The 22,087-nt window shown below is 38.0% G+C and overlaps 1 protein-coding gene and 1 pseudogene across 1 annotated transcript in view; both read right to left on the bottom strand.

Annotated features, from left to right (window-relative positions):
* The window catches only part of BEND2 (BEN domain containing 2), a 56,710-nt gene that overhangs the window by 5,684 nt on the left and 28,939 nt on the right, over positions 1-22,087 (bottom strand). The window contains exons 9-17 of the mRNA XM_040637345.1: positions 20,236-20,358; positions 18,461-18,583; positions 17,158-17,265; positions 15,872-15,887; positions 14,048-14,232; positions 11,784-11,984; positions 9,789-9,910; positions 7,915-8,188; positions 4,839-5,042 (exon numbers count right to left, since the gene is read on the bottom strand). Of these exons, the coding sequence (XP_040493279.1) occupies positions 4,839-5,042; positions 7,915-8,188; positions 9,789-9,910; positions 11,784-11,984; positions 14,048-14,232; positions 15,872-15,887; positions 17,158-17,265; positions 18,461-18,583; positions 20,236-20,358 (1,356 nt within the window). The remainder of the gene's footprint in view (positions 1-4,838; positions 5,043-7,914; positions 8,189-9,788; positions 9,911-11,783; positions 11,985-14,047; positions 14,233-15,871; positions 15,888-17,157; positions 17,266-18,460; positions 18,584-20,235; positions 20,359-22,087) is intronic.
* LOC121103898 lies at positions 10,061-10,211 on the bottom strand (annotated as a pseudogene).

Raw genomic sequence — 22,087 nt, 5'->3', positions numbered from 1 at the left:
CAGAATGGATAAATAAACAAGACCCATCCATATGCTGCCTGCAAGAAACTCATTTTAGATCTAAAGACACCTGCAGATTGAAAATAAGGGGATAGAGAAACATTTATCATGCAAATGGACATCAAAAGAAAGCCAGAGTAGCACAGTCCTATCAGACAAACTAGATTTTTAAACCAAAGACTGTAACAAGAGGTGAAGAAGAGCACTGTAACATAATAAAGGGAACAATCCAACAAGAAGATCTAACAACTATAAATATTTATGTACTCAACATGGGAGCACCAAAATATATAAAACAATAACAAACATAAAGGAACTCATTCATTATAATACAATAATAGAAGGGGACTTCAACACCCCACTCACTGCAATGGACAGATCATCTAAGCAGAAAATCAACAAGGAAACAATGGCTTTGAGTCACACACTAGACCAGATGGACTTAACAGATCTATTCAGAACATCCCATCCTAAAGCAGCAGAATACACATTCTTTTCAAGTGCACATGGGACATTCTCCAGAATAGACCACATGTTAGGTCACAAATCAGACCTTAACAAACACAAAAAGGCTGAGATCACACCATGCGCATTTCCTGACCACAACACTATGAAACTAGAAGTTTACCACGAGAAAAATCTGTAAAGACCATAAATACATGGAGGATAAATAACATGCTACTGAACAATGAATGAGTCAACCAGGAAATCAAAGAAATAAAAAAATACATGGAAACAAATGAAAATGAAAACAGAATGGTCTCAAACCTCTAGGATGCAGCAAAAGCAGTTGTAAGAGGGAAAATGACATATCCAATATAGGGTTAGTATCCAAAATATATAAAGAACTGATACAACTCGACACCCCAAAAAAACAAATAATCTAATTAAAAAATGGACAGAAGATATGAGCAGCCATTTCCCCAAAGAAGACATCCAGATGGCCAACAGACACATGAAAAGATGCTCAACATCACTCATCATCACATAAATGCAAATCAAAACTACAGTGAGATATAACCTCGCACCTGTCAGAATGGCTACAATCAACAACACAAGAAACAACAGGTGTCGGCCAGGATGTGGAGAAAGAGTAACCCTCCTACACCATTGAAGGATATGCAAATTCGTGCAGCCACCATGAAGACAGTATGGAGTTTCCTCAAAAAGCTTTTTTAAAAAAGTTAAAAATAGAACTACCCTATGATCCAGCAATTGCACTACTATTTACCCAAAGAATATAAAAAGACTAATTAATTCAAAGGGATACATGCACCCCAATGTTTACAACAACATTATTTACAACAGCCAAATTATGGAACCAGCCCATATGTCCACCGACTGATGAATGGATAAAGAAGAAGATAAAAAAGATGAACAGATATATATATATATATATATATATATATACACACACACACACACGCACGCGCGCACACATGCACGCATATTGGAATATTACTCAGTCATAAAAAAGAATGAAATCTTGCCATTTGCGAGGACATGGAAAGAACTAGAAAGTATTACACTAAGCAAAATAAGTCAGTCCAAGAAAGACGAATTCTACTCATATGCAGAAAGTAATAAATGAAACAAATGAGCAGAGGGGAAAAAGAGAGAGAGAGAGAGGGAAACCAAGAAACAGACTCTTAACTCTAGGGAACAAATTGATGGTTACCAGAGGGGAGGGGGTGGGGGGATGGGTGAGACAGGTGATGGGGATGAAGGCGGGCACTTGTCCTGATGAGCACCAGGTAATGTATGGAAGTGCTGAATCACTAAATTGCACACCTGAAACTAATATTATACTCTGTTAACTAACTGCAATTTAAATAAAAACTTAAATAAATAAATGCAAACAAACTTTTAAAAAATGTAGTGGATTGCCGTCAATGGAAGAGTTCAGGCTGAGGAGAGGCAACTATATGTCAAAGCTGAGATCAAATTCGTGGTCTGGGGGAAAAGCTGTACTAGAGGATGTGTAATGTACTTCTTATTGCTAAGAATTTACAGTTCTGTAATATGCAGAAATGGATGGGAGGGTGTAGGAGTAAGGGTTGTCGGCTGATTGCAAATCTGCAGCCCACTAGCTTTCTCCATGTAAACCATTCTCTAAAGAGCCCTTAAGTGATATGAACTCTCATCAGAGAGCATCAAATAATAGTTTCTCCTGTGAAATCAATACCTTTGGCTAGTAGACATATTTACTTTTGGCTACTAATTTCTAGAAGAGTTCCCCCTAAATAATAAAATCTTAGAATAAGAAATTATATTAGAATAGAAGAATAAACTGGTTTATTCAGTCAGTGGGATACCAATCGGCAGTTAAAATGCATGAACTAGATCTCAGAAACATAATGTTGAGTGACAAAAATTTGCAAAAGGATACATAGTATATATCCCCATTTATGTACATTAAAACAACTATAGAATGATATTATATATTATTTACAGACCTATCAACATAGGTAGCAAAAGCATAAAATATGCATGGGAATGACGTATCTAACTCCAAGATTGTGGTTACTTCTGGGGAGAAAGACAGGGGAAAGGGATGATGGGATGAGTTTTATTTATATCGGTAACGCTTTATTATTTTAAAAAATAGCCTGCAGGGGCGCCTGGGTGGCACAGCGGTTAAGCGTCTGCCTTCGGCTCAGGGCGTGATCCCGGCGTTCAGGGATCGAGCCCCACATCAGGCTCCTCCGCTATGAGCCTGCTTCTTCCTCTCCCACTCCCCCTGCTTGTGTTCCCTCTCTCGCTGGCTGTCTCTATCTCTGTCAAATAAATAAATAAAATCTTTAAAAAAAAAAAATAGCCTGCAGCACAAAAAGCAAAATATCTATATCTGTACTGAGTTGACAGGTGATTATTATATTACTACACCATTTTCTGTACATTTTTGTGTGTTTTAAATTATACTGAACCAATACTTCTAAAGAAATTATGTTGGAGGCCATAAAGTCTAGTCCTTCTATGAGTGCAGGAATCTCCTCTCATCTCTGGTCACTTAGCCTTTGCTCTGACTCTTTTCATTCTCCAAGTTCATTTTATCCTTATATTAAAGTAAAATATGCTTTCTGGTCAGATTCTCCTCCTTGGGCCTAGCTCTGCCCACACCCCTAGGACAACGATGAGTTTATTGCATTCTCTGTGCTGAAATAACTCACATGACTGCCCTTCTACACAAGAATAGAACTTTGAGTCTTATGGGAAATTTGTTAAAATATGCCCCATGTGGAAAGTATGTCAAACTCGTACTGAATATTTTTTACTACAAAAGATACCTTCTCAGTTTGTAACATAATTCAATAAGGGCTAAAACAAAATGAAATGCATAGAATAGTATTTTTAGTCCACTTTTAAGGAACTAATACATGCCAGATATTTAAAGAACTATAGTCACCTTTTCCCCCTCAATTAAAAATTTTTTAAATTAGATTGGGGTGCCTGGGTGGCTCAGTCAGTTAAGCATCTGGCTCTTAGTTTCAGCTCAGGTCATGATCTCAGGGTGGTGAGATGAAGCCCTACATCGAGCCCCACTCTCAGGTGGGAGTCTGCTTCTCTCCTCCTCCCTCTCCTTCTGCCCCTCCCTACTCCTTGCATGCGCACATGCGCGCTCTTTCTCTCTCTCTCCCACTCTCTCAAAAATAAAGAACTCTTTTAAAAAATTTTTAATTAGAAAGATAATATTTCTTCTATAAACACCTTCATTTCCAAATTGGTTACAAAGTCTGTGTTCTTTTTTTTACCATAATGTAAGAGCAATTAGGTTTTGGTTTTTGGCCTAGTGGGTTAAGTCAGTGATGTCCAAATTGCCAACTGTGACCAATTACTAGGTCGTGATATCAGCAATGGCAGCACTTTAAAAAAATGTAATAGAGGGGCGCCTGGGTGGTTCAGTCAGTTAAGCATCTGCCTTCGGCTCAGGTCATGATCCCCAGGTCCTGGGATAGAGCCCCGCATCGGGCTCCCTGCTCAGTGCAGAGCCCGCCTCTCCCTCTCCCTCTGCCTGCCGCTCCCCCTGCTTGTGCTCACACTCTCTCTCTCTGTCAAATAAATAATCTTTTAAAATAGTGTATTAGAATAGAAACCACTGGAATGTAATTCTCATAGAAATAATAAGCATTGTTTATGAAGCTTTTGCTTGCATTTTTAAAAACTCATACACACATGTACTGAGTCACAACATAAACTGTATTTTTTACTATGAGTTGCAATAAAAAAAAGACAAGTTTGAAAACAAGTGGATTAGATGATAGCAATTGCTTACAGAAGGTACACACTGTGTTCAAATTTGCTGGGTATGTGTGATATAAAGACAGGAACCAAAGAAGAACCAACTAAGATCAGGCTGGGGCTCAGAAGCTCTCTTTGCTGGGGACCAGTGACACAAGTAAGAAATATTCTTCATCCTGCTTTGTCCAAATTTAAATTTTCACAGAATCGCTTTTGGAAGCTGTATTACTTCATCTATATACGTCACAGATAAAGACTGCACTGGGCTCATGTGCACAAGAAAATCTAGCAAATTAACCTGCTGTGCTATTGTTGACACTTTGGCAAATTGACAAAGCCCAGCAGCTTCGACCTTGATCCTCAGTAAACAAAGGTGTTTGAGTTTCCATACGCCTGGCAAGACAGAGCAATTAGCCCAGAGAACCCAAAGCAGAAGAAACGCAATTCATGAAACAGCTCCTTGTTATACCCTAAGGAGGGAATTAGTAAGAGCTCTACCTCTCCTCAGAACACATACAAACTGAATGGATTGTGGTTTCTGCCCTTCTGTAATGTAATTTGCCTTTTATTTATTCTCACATACTCAACATGTAACCAACCTCGAAGAGCGTTAATCCTGTTGGGGTTAAGGGCATACATGCCGTACCCCAGATTGCCATAGACGTTGCTTCTTATCAAGACTTCCTCTGTGAACAGGTTGCGAATAAGGTATCTCGCTGCCAGCTCTGGGCGAGACTTCCCTTTGGCTATATTCAGTACTGAATGTGGCAACTGTATATTTCTACCCGGGTTTCCAAGGTATTCTAGAAGCAAAAGAGAAAAAAGATATCAATTTTCACGGCAAGTTCAAGTTTTTTTTTTAAAGCCTTTAAGAAAAAGGTGATTTTTCTGAATTTTTAGGCTCCAGAATTTGAGAAGTTAAAAAAATTGAACCCTTAAGCTTTTAGTGTATCATGAGATAGCATGAGAAATGAAACAGGAACCACTACTGATGTGACTACATATGCTCTGATTGTTCAGGAAAATGACTCAGTGTTCTGTTACCTTTAAGGATAGAATCAATCTTAACATTATGTTTAGTAACAAATTGTAAGTAATTTCAATGCACTCTTGTCGTCTTTTTAACAAAGGCTTTTTCAAAATGAAGCAACAAGATTCTTACTGAAATATTTATAATTTATAAAATGCAGGTTTTCTATTGGGTATTAAAGTCATCATTTAAACATCGCAAACTCAGCTGTCATATTTTAGATAACTTACTTGAACTGAAAAATAAATTTAAAGCCTATTTTCATTCCTCGACTCCACAGCCTAATCATTCCCATCTCTCCTCAGTCCAAGTGATTCAAATTAACCACATTTAAAAATATTCTATTTTACATACAATGAAGAATTATTTGTTGGAGAAAATATGTTAGAGAAATACAATATGATTCTTACAAGCCAATAAGCATATTTTTCATCTTGGAACATTCATCATTTAATGGGTGACCTAATAGTATTAATTACTGAATCCCCCAGATCCAACATTTACCAAGAGACATTGAATTATTTAAAAGTTCACTTAGTGGGTCCAAAGACTTCACCCGGAAGATGAACCTAGCAATATTTATCAGTGTCAGAAAAAAAGGTTAATACTCTTGAACCTGGTAATTTGAATTCTGAGAACCTAACTTAAGAATCCAAGAGGTGCCTGGGTGGCTCAGTTGATTAAGCGCCCAACTCTTGATTTCAGCTCAGGTCATCATCTCAGGGTCTTGGGATTGAGCCTCCTATCCAGCTCCATGCTCAGTGTGGAGTCTGTTTGTCCCTCTCCCTCTGCTCTTCCCTCGTTGGCATGTTCTCTCTCCCTCCCTCCCTCTCTCTCTCTCAAATAAATAGAATAAAATATTTTAAAAAATAATACTGAGTCTTCTAGTTCATGAACATGGGATATCTATGTATTTAGGTCTCCTTATTTATTTCAACAATATTTTATAGTTTTCAGAAAGCACATCCAGCACTTTTTTTGATAAATTCATCCCTAAACATTTTAATTAAAAGTCAGGCTCTGTGTTCAGCAGGGCGTCTGCTGGAGATTCTCTCTCTCCCTCTCCCTCTACCCCTTTCCCTGCTCACTCATACTCTCTCTCTCTCAAATAAATAGATAAATAAATAAATCTTTAAAAAAAGAAAAGAATCCAAAATATGTACAAAGTTATAAAAATGAAATTTTTGGCAGCATGATTTGTATGACTGATAATCCCCTCCCCAAAAAATTCCTCAAAAAAAAAAAAAGAGGAAGGTAGTTAAATAAATCAGGGTATACTTACTCAATGGAATATTATATAACTGTTAAAAGCAATGATCATAAACAATGGAGATTCTTGAGGAAAAACATACACATATCATGTTTAAAAAGAAGAGTGAATATATAGAGATCATAATGTTTTAAAAGGTAAGAAAAAAACTAGAAGAAAATTAAAATGTCCACAAAAGTTTTTTTATGGTATCTTGATTGTGGGAGCTTTTGTTCCCTGCTGAATATTTTCTACTTTTTCAAAATAAAATGGTGTAACAGACTATACACAAACTGGGCAGCTTCCTGGCTTACAATTCACTTAGTTGGCCCCGTCTCCTGGTTTTAGACCTGGGACCTAAGTGCTCCAAATCAGATTCTTTCTCCTAGGAATCTGAACAGTGATGAGAGGAAACTAGAATCTAGAGATGGTGGAAGATGCAGAGCCCCACAGACCTCAATGGACACCAGATGCCACAATCAGGGGTGGCGGTTTGGCTCCTGCCTGCAGCTCGGTTTGTTCTTTGCTTCTTTAAATCTAGGAGTTATTCGTCCACTGATTTTTATTATGTTTTACTTGGGCCAGAGTTAGTTACTATGGCATACAACGTGGACAAATATAGTAGTTATATTACTTTTATAACGGAAAAAATATAAAGATGCATCACTTAAATAATTTCATTTGAACAGGTTCACAGATAATATTCTACTTAGGGTTGATAGTAGGCCAGGGGAGAGACAGAAAGTAGTTTTGTCACCTCAGGTGCCACACAACCCCAGCACACTGAGGAGGAGGCATGAGTGGCAGGTGATACCTACAGAACCCACTGCCACTTGATACTAACTAAGTGGGATGTGCCTCCAGCAGACAGCTAGCAGCGGGGGCAAAATGTTCTGAGGAATGGGATTCACTAATTCATACAAAAACTCTTTAAGGAGCACCTGCCATCTGTCAGGCACAGAAAGAGCAAGACCCCTGAATTGCTTCTGGTTGTTAGCTTAATGTTAAACACTGTCAGTCTCAGGGGTGCCTGGGTGGTGCAGTCAGTTGTCTGACTCTTGGTTTCGGCTAGGTTGTGATCTCAGGGTCATGAGATCAAGCCCCGCATCAGGCTCCACTCTCAGCATGGAGTCTGCTTAAGGCTGTCTCTCCCTCTCACCTTTGTATGTGCGTGCTCTCTCTCTCTCTCAAATAAATAAATTAAAAAAAAAACTATCAGTCCCAGAACTAGGTATCTATATTTCATTAACTTGTTAATATAAGAGATTAAGTTGTTTAGATTTCTCATTATGAAAAATTTCAAACAAACATGAAAGTAGAACAGTACAATGAGCCCCATAAATGCATCACCCAGATTCAACATTTATCATCAAGAAAACTTATTTTAGTAACTCACCCAGTGCTTCATAAGATACCACTGAATCCTCAATAGAAGGTTCTTTAATTCCTTGAGGGCAAACACTGCTGTTCCACTGAGAATTCCCATTTTCTCTTGTTTCTGAGGCAGCTGTTCGCCGAGATAACCAGGAACGGCTTTCACCGGCTTCATCACCCCTTTTATCATTCAGATCTGCAGACGCCAGTATGCCAAGACTGGCAGGGCCTTTATTGCCGCCACCAGTTTTCTGCTGAAACACAACAAAATCCCCTTGTGAGAAAATATTGACATGCTCCATCATTTACCAGGGCCCCCCAGGTTGGTAGGGAAGCAACTGTGTCTAATAAGGTCAACAAAAGCTCACGAATATTGTGCACCACGATAGAAGTAGACATGTGGCTTATTCCTCAAGCTGCCATGACGGGCTGCTTCTTGGAGGCCTTGGTAGCTTTAGCTAATGATAACTGCTGGCACAAAATAAGTGCTTAGGGAACATTTAATGAATAAATGAATAAATGAGTCTCTTCTGAGAAGACAACTTGGGGGCTTTTTTTTTTTTTTTAATGTTCTTGTTTGTTTTCTCTTTCCCTAGGGGCTAGAGACTCTAGGGATCTCTAAAGACCCTGAAGATCTTTTTTTTTTTTTTAAGCTGTGCTTGAGACCCACTTTCTTGGCATATTTAACCAGAATCTCTGGTGGAAGGATTGGGAGAGTTCAGGCATTAAAGACTTTCTTTAAAATTGTCCCCCATGATTCTAATATGTACCCAGGGTTGACAACCACTGCTCTAGGTCAGGGCTTCTCAAACGGCTACATGCACACGAATCACCTGGGGCTCTTGCTAAAATGCAAATTCTGCCTCAGTTAGTCTAGTGTAGAGCTCGAGCTTTCCTGCAGTGCTGCTGCTGTTGCTGGTCCGCGGACCCACTTTGAGTGGCGAGGACCCATCCCTCTCCTAGTCAAGTACACAGCAGGCATTTGGCAGATGCTACTTCTGACACCGAAGCAAATATGCAAATCACCATTTTCCAGGCAGTATCATAATTTTACATTCAAATGTTTAGGGTGCAATTTTTGTAGGATATAAAAGGGAATGTGAAAAATAAGCAGATTTGGTTTCAGACAGATGGTGCTTGAGCTATCACTGAAATCAAGCCGTTCACCAGGAAAACATAAGCTCAGCTACAAATATTCTTGGCAAATAGTTTCCATACGCTTACTCTAGAGACGCAGGACTGAGTAGACATGGTGAGAATAACATGGGGTTCTTAGAGAGGTGGGTAGAAATGAGAAATTGTTAAGTTAAATGCGTCAACAGGAGAAGGCAATAGACATGACACTCTCCCCTGCTGGCCCATTCGTGTTAAAGAAAAAAAATCTCTAAGGCACTTTCAAGATAGAACGGATGCGAGAAAAGCCAGATTCCTGTTTACCATGTAACTATAGAAACTGTAAGATATCTGTGGTAGCCGAACCTCACGGCCAGTGTGATATCCACCAGGTTCTGCCATCACTGAAAGTGAACAAAGACTGAAGCACCTCCCTTCGCTCCCATACCACAGTCCGCTCTTCTCTGCGGTTCTCAGCCAGATACTGAAAAAGATTTGCCGAACATCTCTGGAGCTGAAAACTTTTTCCTGGTATACTCCATGGCTTCAAATATACTGACTGTAACACTCCATTTGATTTATTTTCTCTTTGGGATATTTGTACGGAACATAAATGTCAAAGAGTGAAATAAACACGTAGAGACCATACACTGCCCCTAAATTAAATAAACAAGATTTTGAGCACACAACCTAAAGATCCTGTGTGTCATGCTCTCCATCCTGGAATCATATACAGTATGCGCTTCTACAGCAGTGACCACATTTAAATAAAAAATAACTTACCGGTGTTGTGTCGGCTTCAGCACATAAACAGTAGATCAGAGAATTGATATCGGCAACACAGGTTTTCCAGTCTTTTCCACGTTCACGCAAATCATGCTGGGGAAAATTTGCTGCCAGATATTCTGCAAATAGCAGAAAGCGTTCATGAAAATTTTTTAAGAAGAAAACAAAACCCAAAGAACTGACAAGACATTTTTTTATTGAAAATACTGACGTCTTCTATTTTGAATTGCTCTTTTCTCTCTTTCTGAGAGTTTAAAAATTCCACCCAAAGAGGATGCTTTGCTGAATATCTCACTTCTAATGTGCGATTCCCCTATAAAACACTGACGTAGGGAGACACTAATGAGGTTTTGGTGTTTTTATTAAACTGGTAAGAACAGATACTACACTTAAATCTTAGCCAAAAGGCTGAGAAGCAATGAGGTTTTGGTGCTTTTTAAAAAAGTGTGTAACAGAAAGTCAACTATTTCTGGGTGATAATGCCATTGAATAACCCTATGGATAAATTAAAACTAAAAAGAAACCCTGTAAGCAGAAAATGGTGTTATTGCCAATATTCTTAGATGTGGTGTATTTATTTGTGCACACTACATGTCTCTCTTCCCCAGAAGCTCTTCCCTCTGCCTAGAATACCCTTCCTACTTATCTAGCTAAGGATTCCAAATCTAGCTCAAATGTTTTGTCCTCAGTAAGCCTCCCCTAATGCCCCTAAAGTGGTTGCTCTGCTCTCTGAGCTTCTACAATATTCCCGCCCCGGATTGGGATTCATCTGTTTCCCTCATCAGTCCCTTTCTAGACTATGAACCCCTTGAGGGCAGAAATACTTATTCATTGCTATGGTCTCAGTGCCCATGAGTTCTACAACCTTCATCCAAATCACTGGAAGGCAGGAAGGCAGGAGGCTTAAATGAATTAATCGTGACATTCTATTTCTTTTTTTTTAATTTATTTTTATTTTTGTTTTGTTTTGTTTTTTTAATAGTAATTTTTTATTATATTACGTTAGTCACCAAACAGTACATCCCTAGTTTTTGATGTAAAGTTCCATGATTCATTACTTGCGTATAACACCCAGTGCACCATGCAATACGTGCCCTCCTTAATACCCATCACCGGTCTATCCCATCCAATACAATTTTAAATAGAAATTTTAACAATGAGTATCCTCATCTTACTCATCACTTTGGTATAAATGCCTCCTTTCTCCCCATTATGAAATTAGATTTTTTTTTTGAGAGAGGGAGAGGGAGAGAGAGAGAAAGAGAGAGAGACCAGCAGGCTCCATGCCCCGCACAGACCCTGATGCAGGGCTCAATTTCACAACCCCAAGATCATGACCTGAGCAAAAATCAAGAGTCAGCCCCTCAACTGACTGAGCCACCCAGGCATCCCTAAAATTAGCTTTTAAATAGAGACATGTAATATTATATCATGTTACTGAAACATCAATTGATTTCCCAGTTAATGATTATTTTTAATGAGAAACGGGTTTTGAATATTGTTAAATACTTGAAGTATTCACATGGATGATACCATTATTTTTCTTAATATGTAATCAAACTTTACATCAAAAACCAGGGATGTGCTGTATGGTGAATAACATAATATAATAAAAATATTATTATGAAAAAAGATCGTGACATTCTATTTCTGTGTTGCCAGTTACTAGCACCGAAGTGTGTTTTACTCTTCTAATTTTTTTTTTGGCTTTTTATTTTTCAGTGCCAAGCTTCAGCACTGAAAAATTGACTTAGTTCTAGCCATAAGCAACTATAATCAATAAAGCTTGTCTTATTCCATTAGTCTATTGACAAGTTGCATTCTTTAAAAGTTGTTACCCATTACGAATGTTAAATTGTAAAACTGGGGTCAGACGGGAGAAAAACAGTTCTAAGATTTACACAGACTTCATCATTATCTCTTAAACTACCAATAACATTCATCAGATGACCAAATGATGATAAAACAAGATTTCATAATGACTTTACATACCTCTTATTGCCGCCATTTTGTTTGGATCCAGAGGTTGGCGGCCTTGGGAATTGACACCGACCCAGCTGTGCATCAGAACTTCCTTGGAGAACAAAATATGAACCAAGTAGCGGGCTGCATGCCTAGGATGGGTCTTCTTTTTGGCAGCCACCAAATTAATATTAAGCACCTTGACATTCCTTTTGGGATCACCAAGATAACCTTTCAACACAGGGAAAAAGTAAAATCTTTGTTTTCTTAGGCAAGGCTACCATGAATGTGCCCAGGAAAATTAAACTAATTGATTTCTAATTCACTAATTTCTACTTGGATGAATTTTTTTCCTGTACTTCTCTCTTCCATAAATGGGTCACTCTGATGCCATCTGCATAACTGTTGGCATTTTTCACCTTTGCTAGTCTTGAATTTTCTGTACTTGACCTAATCGTTTCATTGTCTTGAATAAATTCAATTCTTAGGCCAAAGATGCAAATGCAAACATGCTGCTCTGAAATTCCACTGCTCCCTTTTACAATGTAAAAGTATACTCAGAGCTATATTACTGAGTGAGTATATGTTCCTTGAAGATAATCTGGAAAGTATGGGTGGGCATGATTAAGAAAATTTTGAAATAGCTAGCATTTATTGAGTAACTACTATATATCAGGCGCTATGCTCAATATTTTGCACTGTAAGCTTGGTTTCATCATCCTAACAACTTATTCCCACCTCGAAGAGGAAACTGACGCCCACAGAAGGTAAAGCATTTGAGCAAGGACACAGAACCAGTTTTTAAATCTGTCTGTTTATAAGCCAAGTGCTCTGAACCGTTAATCTGCTAATGCTTTCTACTCTTTTTGCTATTTCTTTTTTTTAAAACACAAAATTGAAACCATTCTTTATATATAGTCTGAATCCTGCTTTTTCAGTTACCATTCTATTTCAAGCATTTGTCCATTTTCTTTAGTTTTTTTTTTTAAGTCAGCATTACTATTTTCATGATTTTTCTGACAGGTGACATTTATGTTGCACTTAGGTTCTGAGAATTGTGTTAAGAGCTTTCAACGAATTATTCCATTTGAGCCTCACAATTCTATAAAACAGGTACCATTTTTGTCATTTCACAGAGGAAGAAAGTAATACTTAGGTTAGAGAAGTGGCTGAAGATCACATGGGTAATAAGACACAGAGCTGGAATTTGAATCCAGACAGTCTGACTCAGGAGCCCATGCTCTTAACCATTATGCTTTACTGTTTCATACACTGTGGATATACCAGGAGTTACTTAACTAATTCCCTATGGTTGTTTATTTGGCTGTTTTCAATTTTTCATGATTCTGTAAAGAGCATTCCTGTACCAAAATTTAAATACAAATCTTTTTTATTAATTAAATCATCAAATATTAGTGGGATTACTGAGTCAAACAGCATAAATACTTTTACGGATTTTTATACAAATTACCCTTCAGAAAGTTTTCACCAGCATATACTTCTAACAACAGCATATCTTAGTGCCCATTTAGTAACAAAGAGCACAATTTTTGAAGTTTTTCTCTAGTTTGGCTAACAAAACGATTTAAAAGAAAAGCATCTCCTCTAGGACAGAAGTCAGCAAACTACAGTCCCCAGGTCAATCCCAACACCAGTCTGTGTAAAGCGAGTTACACTGGCGCACAGCCACGCCCATTCATCTACCTACATCTGTGGCTGCTTTCATGCGACAGCAGCAGAGCTGAGTAGTTGTGACAGACACCAGATGGCCCACAGAGCCTAAAATAGTTACTATCTAGCCCTTTACAGAAAAAGTTTGCTGAGCCCTGTGCTAGAATATTAATAAGAGATTAGCTACCTAGAAGTAGAGACACAAAGGAACTATAAAATATTAGGAAGGCTTGCCATTAGAAACCATGGAACTTAGGGTCCCCTCCCCTCTGCCACTGTGGCTTGGCAGGCAATACAGGAGGCTGTGAAGACACATGAGCTTTAAGTCAGAGAAGACCGAGAGTTCCAGAACTGCCACTCAGCAGCTCTGTGACTTTGAGAGTGGGAGTAATAAAAATACCTACATATGGAGTCATTTGAATATTAATAGAGAAGAGACATGTCAGTTGATTAGCACAGTGCCTTGTACATAATACTCAATAAATGTTAGCCATTATGATTAATATAACCTAAAACCAACCCTTAAAATAGGAAACAAAAAGCTTCCATTAGCCCGTATCAAGAATGTTGAAGAATATAGGTTAAAATGGCACTACTTGTAATAGGTGTCATTTTGCACTCACCAAAACTGGAAGGGACACAGAAAGATGACGAGATAGAATCTTGGCTATTGTCCTTTTCCAATACAGCTGGGTAATTCATTATTTCAGGGACGTTTTCCACGCTGTTTTCTGCTTTTACCAATATTTCTATAGGTAAAAGTGCTGAAAAACAAGGAGTCTCAACTGTGAAATCACTATCCAGCAAACTATCCTCCAGGTGTGAAGGGCAAATAAACACATTCTCAGACAAAGAAAACTAGAAGTGTTTGTCACTAGCAGACCTACTCTTACAGAGTGGCTAAAGGAAGATCATCAAACAGAAAGGTTATGATGATAAAAATCATCTTGGAACATCAGGAAGGAAAAGAGAACAACAGAAAGAGCAGAAGTATGCATGAAGAGAAACTTGATCATTCATTCAATATAAAATGGAACAGCTACACTGGAAAAGAGTTTGGCAGTTTCTTATAAAACTAAATCTTCAATTATCACATGACACAGCAATTTCACTCCTGGGCATTTATCCCAGAGAAATAAAAGTTCATGATACGACACAAAAGCCTGCACATGAGTGTTCTTAGCTTTATTCATAATGGCCAAAACCGTGAACAATCCAGATGTCCTTCAACAGGTGAATGGTTAAACAAACCATGGTAAATCCAATACCATAGAATACTATTCAATAATAAAAAGAAATAAAGAACAGAAGAGGCAGAAATATGGATGAATATAATACAATCATGAGTTTTACAAATCATACAGTGATGACTGAAACAAAAATGAAAATACCATCTGACATCCAAGACAATAAGTTGAAAGTAGGGAGGGCAAAGGAAACTAAGTGGAATTAAAGTGTCAACACTTCATTCCAAGTGGTAAAATGCTGATACCAGTAGACTGTGATAAGTCACATACGTATATAATAACATTCAAAGCGGCCACTAGGAAAACTATACAAAGCAATATATTCAAAAACACAAATAAAGATGGAACACAAGAAAATGTTCAGCTAACCCACAGGAAGGCGAAAAACGATAAACAAAAAAAGAATGAGGAGGCGCCTGGCCAGCGCAGTCAGTGGAGCACGCAACTCTTGATCTCGTGGTCATGAGTTGAAACCCCACATCAGGTATACAGATTACTTAAAAAAATAAATAAAATTAACTTTAAAAAAATAATGAGAAAAATAGGAAACAAAAAGAAATATAATAAAATGGTAGACCTAGGTCTATGATATCAATAATTATCTTAAATGTACCTAACCTCACCACATCAATTAAATGGCAGCAAGTGATAAAGTGGCTAAAAAAAGATCAGCTCTGTGGTGTTTACAAGAAACTCTACCAATTCAATTACATAGGTAGATTGAAAGTAAAAGGATGGAAAAGCATATACCATGCAAACATTAGTCCAAAAAAAAAAAAAAGCAGAGTAGCTGTGTTGACATCGGATAGAGTAGACTTCAGAGCAAAGACATTAACTACAAACAAATAAAGATGAAAAGATCAACCCCAAGGAAGACAATGATTTTCAACATACCAAACAACAAATTCTCAAAATACATGAAGCAAAAACTGAAAGTGCTGAAAGGAGAAATAATCAAATCCACAATTAAAGTTGAAGACCTCACAATACCCGCTCTCTCAGCAACCGGTGGAACAATCAGACCAAAAATCAGCAAGGATGCAGAAGATCTGACCAACACAATCAACCAACAGGATTCTCATTATAGAACATTCCACCCAACAAAACCAGAATACATATTTTTTTCAAGTGCCTGTGGAACGAAAGTTTCCTCCATGCCAGGTACTATGTGCAAAGTTCAAATGCCTGTGGATCACTCACCAAGACAAACCACATCCTAGGCCAGAGGAAAAAAGTATCAACAAATTTAAAAGAAAAGAAATGATATAGAGTATATTTTCTGACTATAATAGAATCAAATTAGAAGTCAATAATAGAAAGACAAGAGAAAGTTTCCAAAGAAATAATAAAATACATAGGACTTAATGAAAATACAACACATCAAAATATAACTAAGGCCGTACTGAAAGTGAAATTTACAGCGCTAAATGCTTATATTAGAAAAGAAGACAGTTCTAAATCTATGATCTAAGTTCCTACACCAAAAACTAAGAAAAGAAGAGTAAAATAAACCCCAAATAAAACAAAAAGAATGAAATAATAAAGAGCAGAAATCAATGAAACTGAAAATATGAAAACAATAGGAAATTAATAAAACAAAAAGCTGGTGCCTCAGAAAGATTAATAAAGCTAATAAACCTCTAAAAAGAATTACAAAAAGAAAAAGAAATGACACAAATCATCAACATCAGGAATGAAACAGGTTACCCAAGAGCCATCAAAAGGATAATAGGGAATACAACAAACCACTTTACATTCATAAATTTGATAACTTGGAAGAGTTCAATAAATTCCTCCAAAATTACATAGACCAAAACTCAACCAAGATGACATAGATATCTAAATAGTCCTATAACCACGGAAGACATTAAATTTGCAATTAAAAGCCTTCGGAAAAGGAATCTGTAGGCCCAGGTGATTTTACTAGAGATTTTTACCAAACATTTAAAAAATTAACACCAATTTCTCATATACTCTTCCATAAAACAGTATAAAATTATAAAGGAGAGAACACATTAGCTCTTGAATGGGTTAGAGATGAAGCCAGGGAAGGAACGACATATGACATGGTTATAAACAGACAACAAGAGGGTTCCTGGAAGTAGTGGGACAGTTCTGCATCATGACTGTAGTGGCGAATAGCTGAACGCAAACATGTCACAAAAGTGCAGAGAACTAAACACACACACACACAAATGAATACAAGTCAAGCTGGGGACATGTGAATAGATGTGTAGATTATATTGATGTCAAAATCTTAGTTGTGATAGTTTACTCTATTTTTGCAAAACATTAGCCTTGGGAGAAATTTGGTTAAGGGTACACAAGATCTCTCTGTATTACTTCATGCACCTACATGTCATTCTGAAATATCTCCAAATGAAAAATTTAATTTTGAAAAAGCTATCACTAAGAATTCATATTAAAAATGTTGATGAACCTAAATTAGAAAGTGCTACTTATAATATGTATCATTTCAAACTCACCAAAACCAGGAGCAAGAAAAAAAGATTCCGAATCAATATCTTGGCCGTTGTCATTTTTCATTAAAGTTGAAGAACTCATTGTCTCCGAACTCATTTCTGTGCTGGATTCTGTGTGAACAACATTTTGATAAGTAAAACACTTTCAAGTGGTGCATGACAAGAAATCTCAATAGTGATTTTTCTATCAGGCGAAACTATCTTTTAAGAATGAAGCAGAAATAAAGACATCGTCAGACAAAGGAAAACTAAAAAAAAAAATTTGCTGGCTGACTTATCCTTAAAACGTGGCTAAAGGGAAACCTTCTGACCAAAAGGATATAATGAAGGAAGGAGTCTTGGAGCATAAAGAAGGAAGAAAGAACAATAGAGCAGAATCATGTACACAGAAAAACCTAGATCACTCATAAATTGCTGGTGGGAATAGAAATGGTACAGCTACACTGGAAAGCAGTTTGGCAGTATTTTACAAAACTCAACTTACCATGACCATAGGACCCAGCAACTGTGGTCTTGGGCTTTATCTCAGAAAAATGAAAATTGATGTTCACACAGCAACCTCTACACGAGTGTACATGGCAGCTTTACTTCTAATAGCCCAAAACTGGAAACAACCCAGGCATCCTTCAACCAGTAAGCAGATAAAGAAACCACGGTACACCCAGATTGTGGAATAGTAGTCAGCAATAAAAAAGGAAGAACTACTGATGTGTACGGCGACTTAGATGAGGCTGCAGGGGATCATGCTGAGTGAGAAAAGGCCGTCCTGAAAGATTACATACCACGTGAGTCTATTTACAGAAAGCTCTTGAAATGACCAAATTCTAAAGAAGAACAGATCCATGGCTGCAAAGGGCAGGGGCAGGGCAGAGCAGGGGTAGGAGAGCAGGAAGAGAAAAGCGGATATGGGTTTAAAGGGCAACAGGGGATGGAAGGTATGGAACCCTACCCATGTCATGCAATTACATAATATAAAACTGAATCCACACACACACACACAAACACAGACCCATGCACAAATACAAATAAAATTGAGAACATCTCAATAAAATCCAAGTATTGTATCAATGTCTATACACTGGTTGTGATAGTATAGTTCTGCCAGATGCTATCATAGGGGAAACTGGGTGAAATGTACACAGATCTCTCTTACAATTACATGTGCAGCTAAAACTTTCTCAATACAAAACGTCTAAGTTTTACCTAATTAATTTTAATTAATTTTTAATTAGGAAAATCCACCACTAGGTCATTAATGAATCTAGATCACACAGTGCTACTTGTAATATGTATCATTTCAACTCACCCAAAGTGGAAGGGATGAAGAAATATGCTGAAGTTTCTTGACCACTGTCATTTTCCAGCAGAGGTTGGTAATTTGTCATCTGAGTGCTATTTTCCAGGCCGGTTTCTGCTTTAACCAACACTTCTATAAGGACAACATTTTTTAAATGCTGTAAGAAAAGACTACCAACCTCATATTCTATATCCAATGAAACTATTCTTCTGTATTGAAGAAAAATAAAGATATTTACGGACAAAGGAAAACCAAAAGTATTTGTCACTGATTTATGCTTAAAAAATGGCTAAAGGAAAATCTTACAGAAAGCATTATAAAGGAAAGAATTCTGGAGCATCAAGGAGAAAAACAATGGAAAGAGCAGAAATATAGATGCGGAGAAACTGGATCACTCATACATTGTTGGCAGGAATGGAAAATGGTACAAACTACGCTAGAAAGCAGTTTTGTCAGTTTCTTATAAAACTAAGGATGCAATTACCAAAAGACCCAGAAATTGCACTCTTGGGCATTCATCCCAGAGAAATAAAAACTTGGGTGAAAGAGTGAAATGAACAAAATAAAGCAAAACTAAAAACGATAAGGTATTCATAGCAACTCTACCCTTAACAACTAAAAAACAGGAGGTTTTTAACCGGAGGTTTTTAACAGGTGAACAGATAAATAAATCTTGGTGTAACCATACATTGAAATAGTACTCAGCAATAAAAAGGAAGAAATGACTGATACATGCAGCAACATGAACGAGTCCCCAGAGCATTACACTAAGGGAAAGAAGCCAATCTCAAACACCATGCGATTCCATTTATATAACAATGCTAAGTGGACAAATTATAGATCTGGAGAGCAGATTCCAGACTGCCACTGGTTAGAGACAGGGCAGGGCATGGAACTGGGGAGAAAAGTCCACTGGAGGGAGGTGGGTGTGGTTACAAAAGAACAATATGAGGGAAAATGGTGATGAGGGAACTGTTTCAAGGCTTGCTGTGGCAGAGGGTACATGAACTTACACATATGATAAAATTGTATAGAACTAAATACACACACACACACAAATTAATACAAGTGAAACTGGGGACATCTCAATTGTAGCTGTGGACAGTATCATATCAATATCTTGGTTGTGATAGTTTTCTACTCTTTTTGCAAGATGTTACCATTGGGGAAAATAGGAGAATGGGAACAAAGGATCTCTCTGTATTCTTTTTTACAACTGCACGTGCAGCTAAATTTTTCTTAAAATAAAAACTTTGATCAGAAAAAGCTATCACTATCAGGGCACCTGGGTGGCTCAGTTGGTTAAGTGTCTCCCTTTGGCTCAGGTCATGATCCCAGGGTCCTGGGATCAAGTCTCACATTGGGCTCCCTGCTTAGCGGGGCATCTTCTTCTCCCTCTTCCTCTACCCCTCTCCTCCCGCTTATACTCACTCTCGCTCTCTCTCTCTCAAATAAATAAGTAAATAGGGGCGCCTGGGTGGCTCAGTCGTTAAGCATCTGCCTTCGGCTCAGGTCATGATCCCAGCATTCTGGGATCGAGCCCCACATCGGGCTCCCTGCTCAGCGGGAAGCCTGTTTCTCCCCCTCCCTCTGCCCCCACTTGTGTTCCCTCTCTCGCTGCCTCTCTCTCTGTCAAACAAATAAATAACACCTTAAAAATAAATAACAAATAAAATCGTTTTTAAAAATTAAAGAAAAGAAGAAGCTACCACTATCTTATACTAATGATATTGCTGAATCTAGATTAAATATGCTACATGTCTAATGTATCATTTCAAACTCACCAAAAGTGGGAGGAATGCCGCAACATAATGAGGAAATGCCTTGATAACTGCTGTCTTGCAATAAAACTGGATAACTTGTCTCAGGGTTCTCTTCTGGGCTGGTTTGAGCCTTTACCAACATTCCTACAAATAAAATATTTTCAAATACTGAAAGACAAGAAATCTCAACCATGAAGTCTAGATTGGGCAAAACTCCTTCAATATAGGAGCAGATTTGTGAGAACATTAGCAAACAGACTTGGAGGGCGTTATGCTAAGTGAAATAAGCCAGACAGTAAAAGACAAATACTGCATGGCACCACTTACATGTAGAATCTAAAAAGAAAAAAAGTCAAACTCATAAAAACAGAAGGTAGAATAAATGAATGGCAGTTGCCAGGGGCCAGGGGGGTGAGGGAAGTGGGGAGAGGCTGGTAAAAAGGTACCAACTTTCAGTTATAAGATAAGTAAGGATGGGGGCGCCTGGGTGGCACAGCGGTTAAGCGTCTGCTTTCGGCTCAGGGTGTGATCCCGGCGTTGTGGGATCGAGCCCCACATCAGGCTTCTCCACTATGAGCCTGCTTCTTCTTCTCCCACTCCCCCTGCTTGTGTTCCCTCTCTCGCTGGCTGTCTCTATCTCTGTCGAATAAATAAATAAAATCTTTAAAAAAAAAAGATAAGTAAGGATGGAGGGTCTAATGTACAGCGTGGTAACTGCAGCTGATAATACGGTATCGTGTCACTGAAATTTGCTTAGAGAGTAGAACTTCAGCATTCTCCCCACCAAAATGTAAAAGGTAAATATGTGAGATGGTGGCTATGTTAATGAACCCAACGGCAGGAATCATTTCACTACGTACATGTACATCAAGTCATCATCCTGTACACTCTCTAAATATATTACAACTTTATCTGTCAATTATACTTCAATGATGCTGAAAAGAAATGAATATCCAAACTGTTAAAAAACAAACAAACAAAAATCAATGAGGAGGAAATCATGACATTCTCACATAAAGGAAAGCCAAAAGTCTTTGTAACTAGCTGACTTACATTTGAGAATGGTTAAATGAAAATCTATCAGAAAAGAATAATGAAAAAACAAATTGTGGAGCATTAAAAAGGAAGAAAGAACAACAAAAGCAGCAGAAGTCTAGATGCAGAGAAACTGGATCATTCATACATTGCTGGTGGGAAAGTAAAATGGTACTTGTACCGCCTCTCTGGAAAACCATGGGGGCAGTTTCTTATAAAACTAAACATATAATTATCATACAGCCAAGCATTTGCACTCTTGGGCATTTACCTAAGAGAAATCAAAATTTATGTTTACATAAAAACCTGTACATAAACGGTCATAACAATTTTACTTATAATACTGAAAGCTGGAAAAAAGTCCAGACGTTCCTCAACCAATACACAAACCGTGAACACCCACACCAAGGAAGAGTACAAAGCAATAAAAAAGAAGGAAATGCTGATACACGCAACAAGTCAGACAACTCTCTAGGCGATTATGCTCAGATGGGTGCGGTTACGAAAAGGCAAGATAAGGCATCCTCATGGTGATGGAAATGTTCTCTATCTTGACTGTGGTGGGGGACGTCAAACCAACTCATGTGATAAAATCAAATAGAACTAAACACATGCGGGGCGCCTGGGTAGCGCAGTCGTTAAAGCGTCTGCCTTCGGCTCAGGGCGTGATCCCGGCGCTCCGGGATCGAGTCCCACATCGGGCTCCTCCGCTGGGAGCCTGCTTCTTCCTCTCCCACTCCCCCTGCTTGTGTTCCCTCTCTCGCTGGCTGTCTCTATCTCTGTCAAATAAATAAAATCTTTAAAAAAATAAAATAAAATAAAATAAAATAAAATAAAA

This window comes from Ursus maritimus (assembly GCF_017311325.1).
Source record: "Ursus maritimus isolate PB19 chromosome X unlocalized genomic scaffold, ASM1731132v1 scaffold_X1, whole genome shotgun sequence".
Lineage (NCBI taxonomy): Eukaryota > Metazoa > Chordata > Mammalia > Carnivora > Ursidae > Ursus > Ursus maritimus.
The sequence above is the reverse complement of the archived record's forward strand: the minus strand, read 5'-3'. Positions and strand labels throughout refer to the sequence as shown.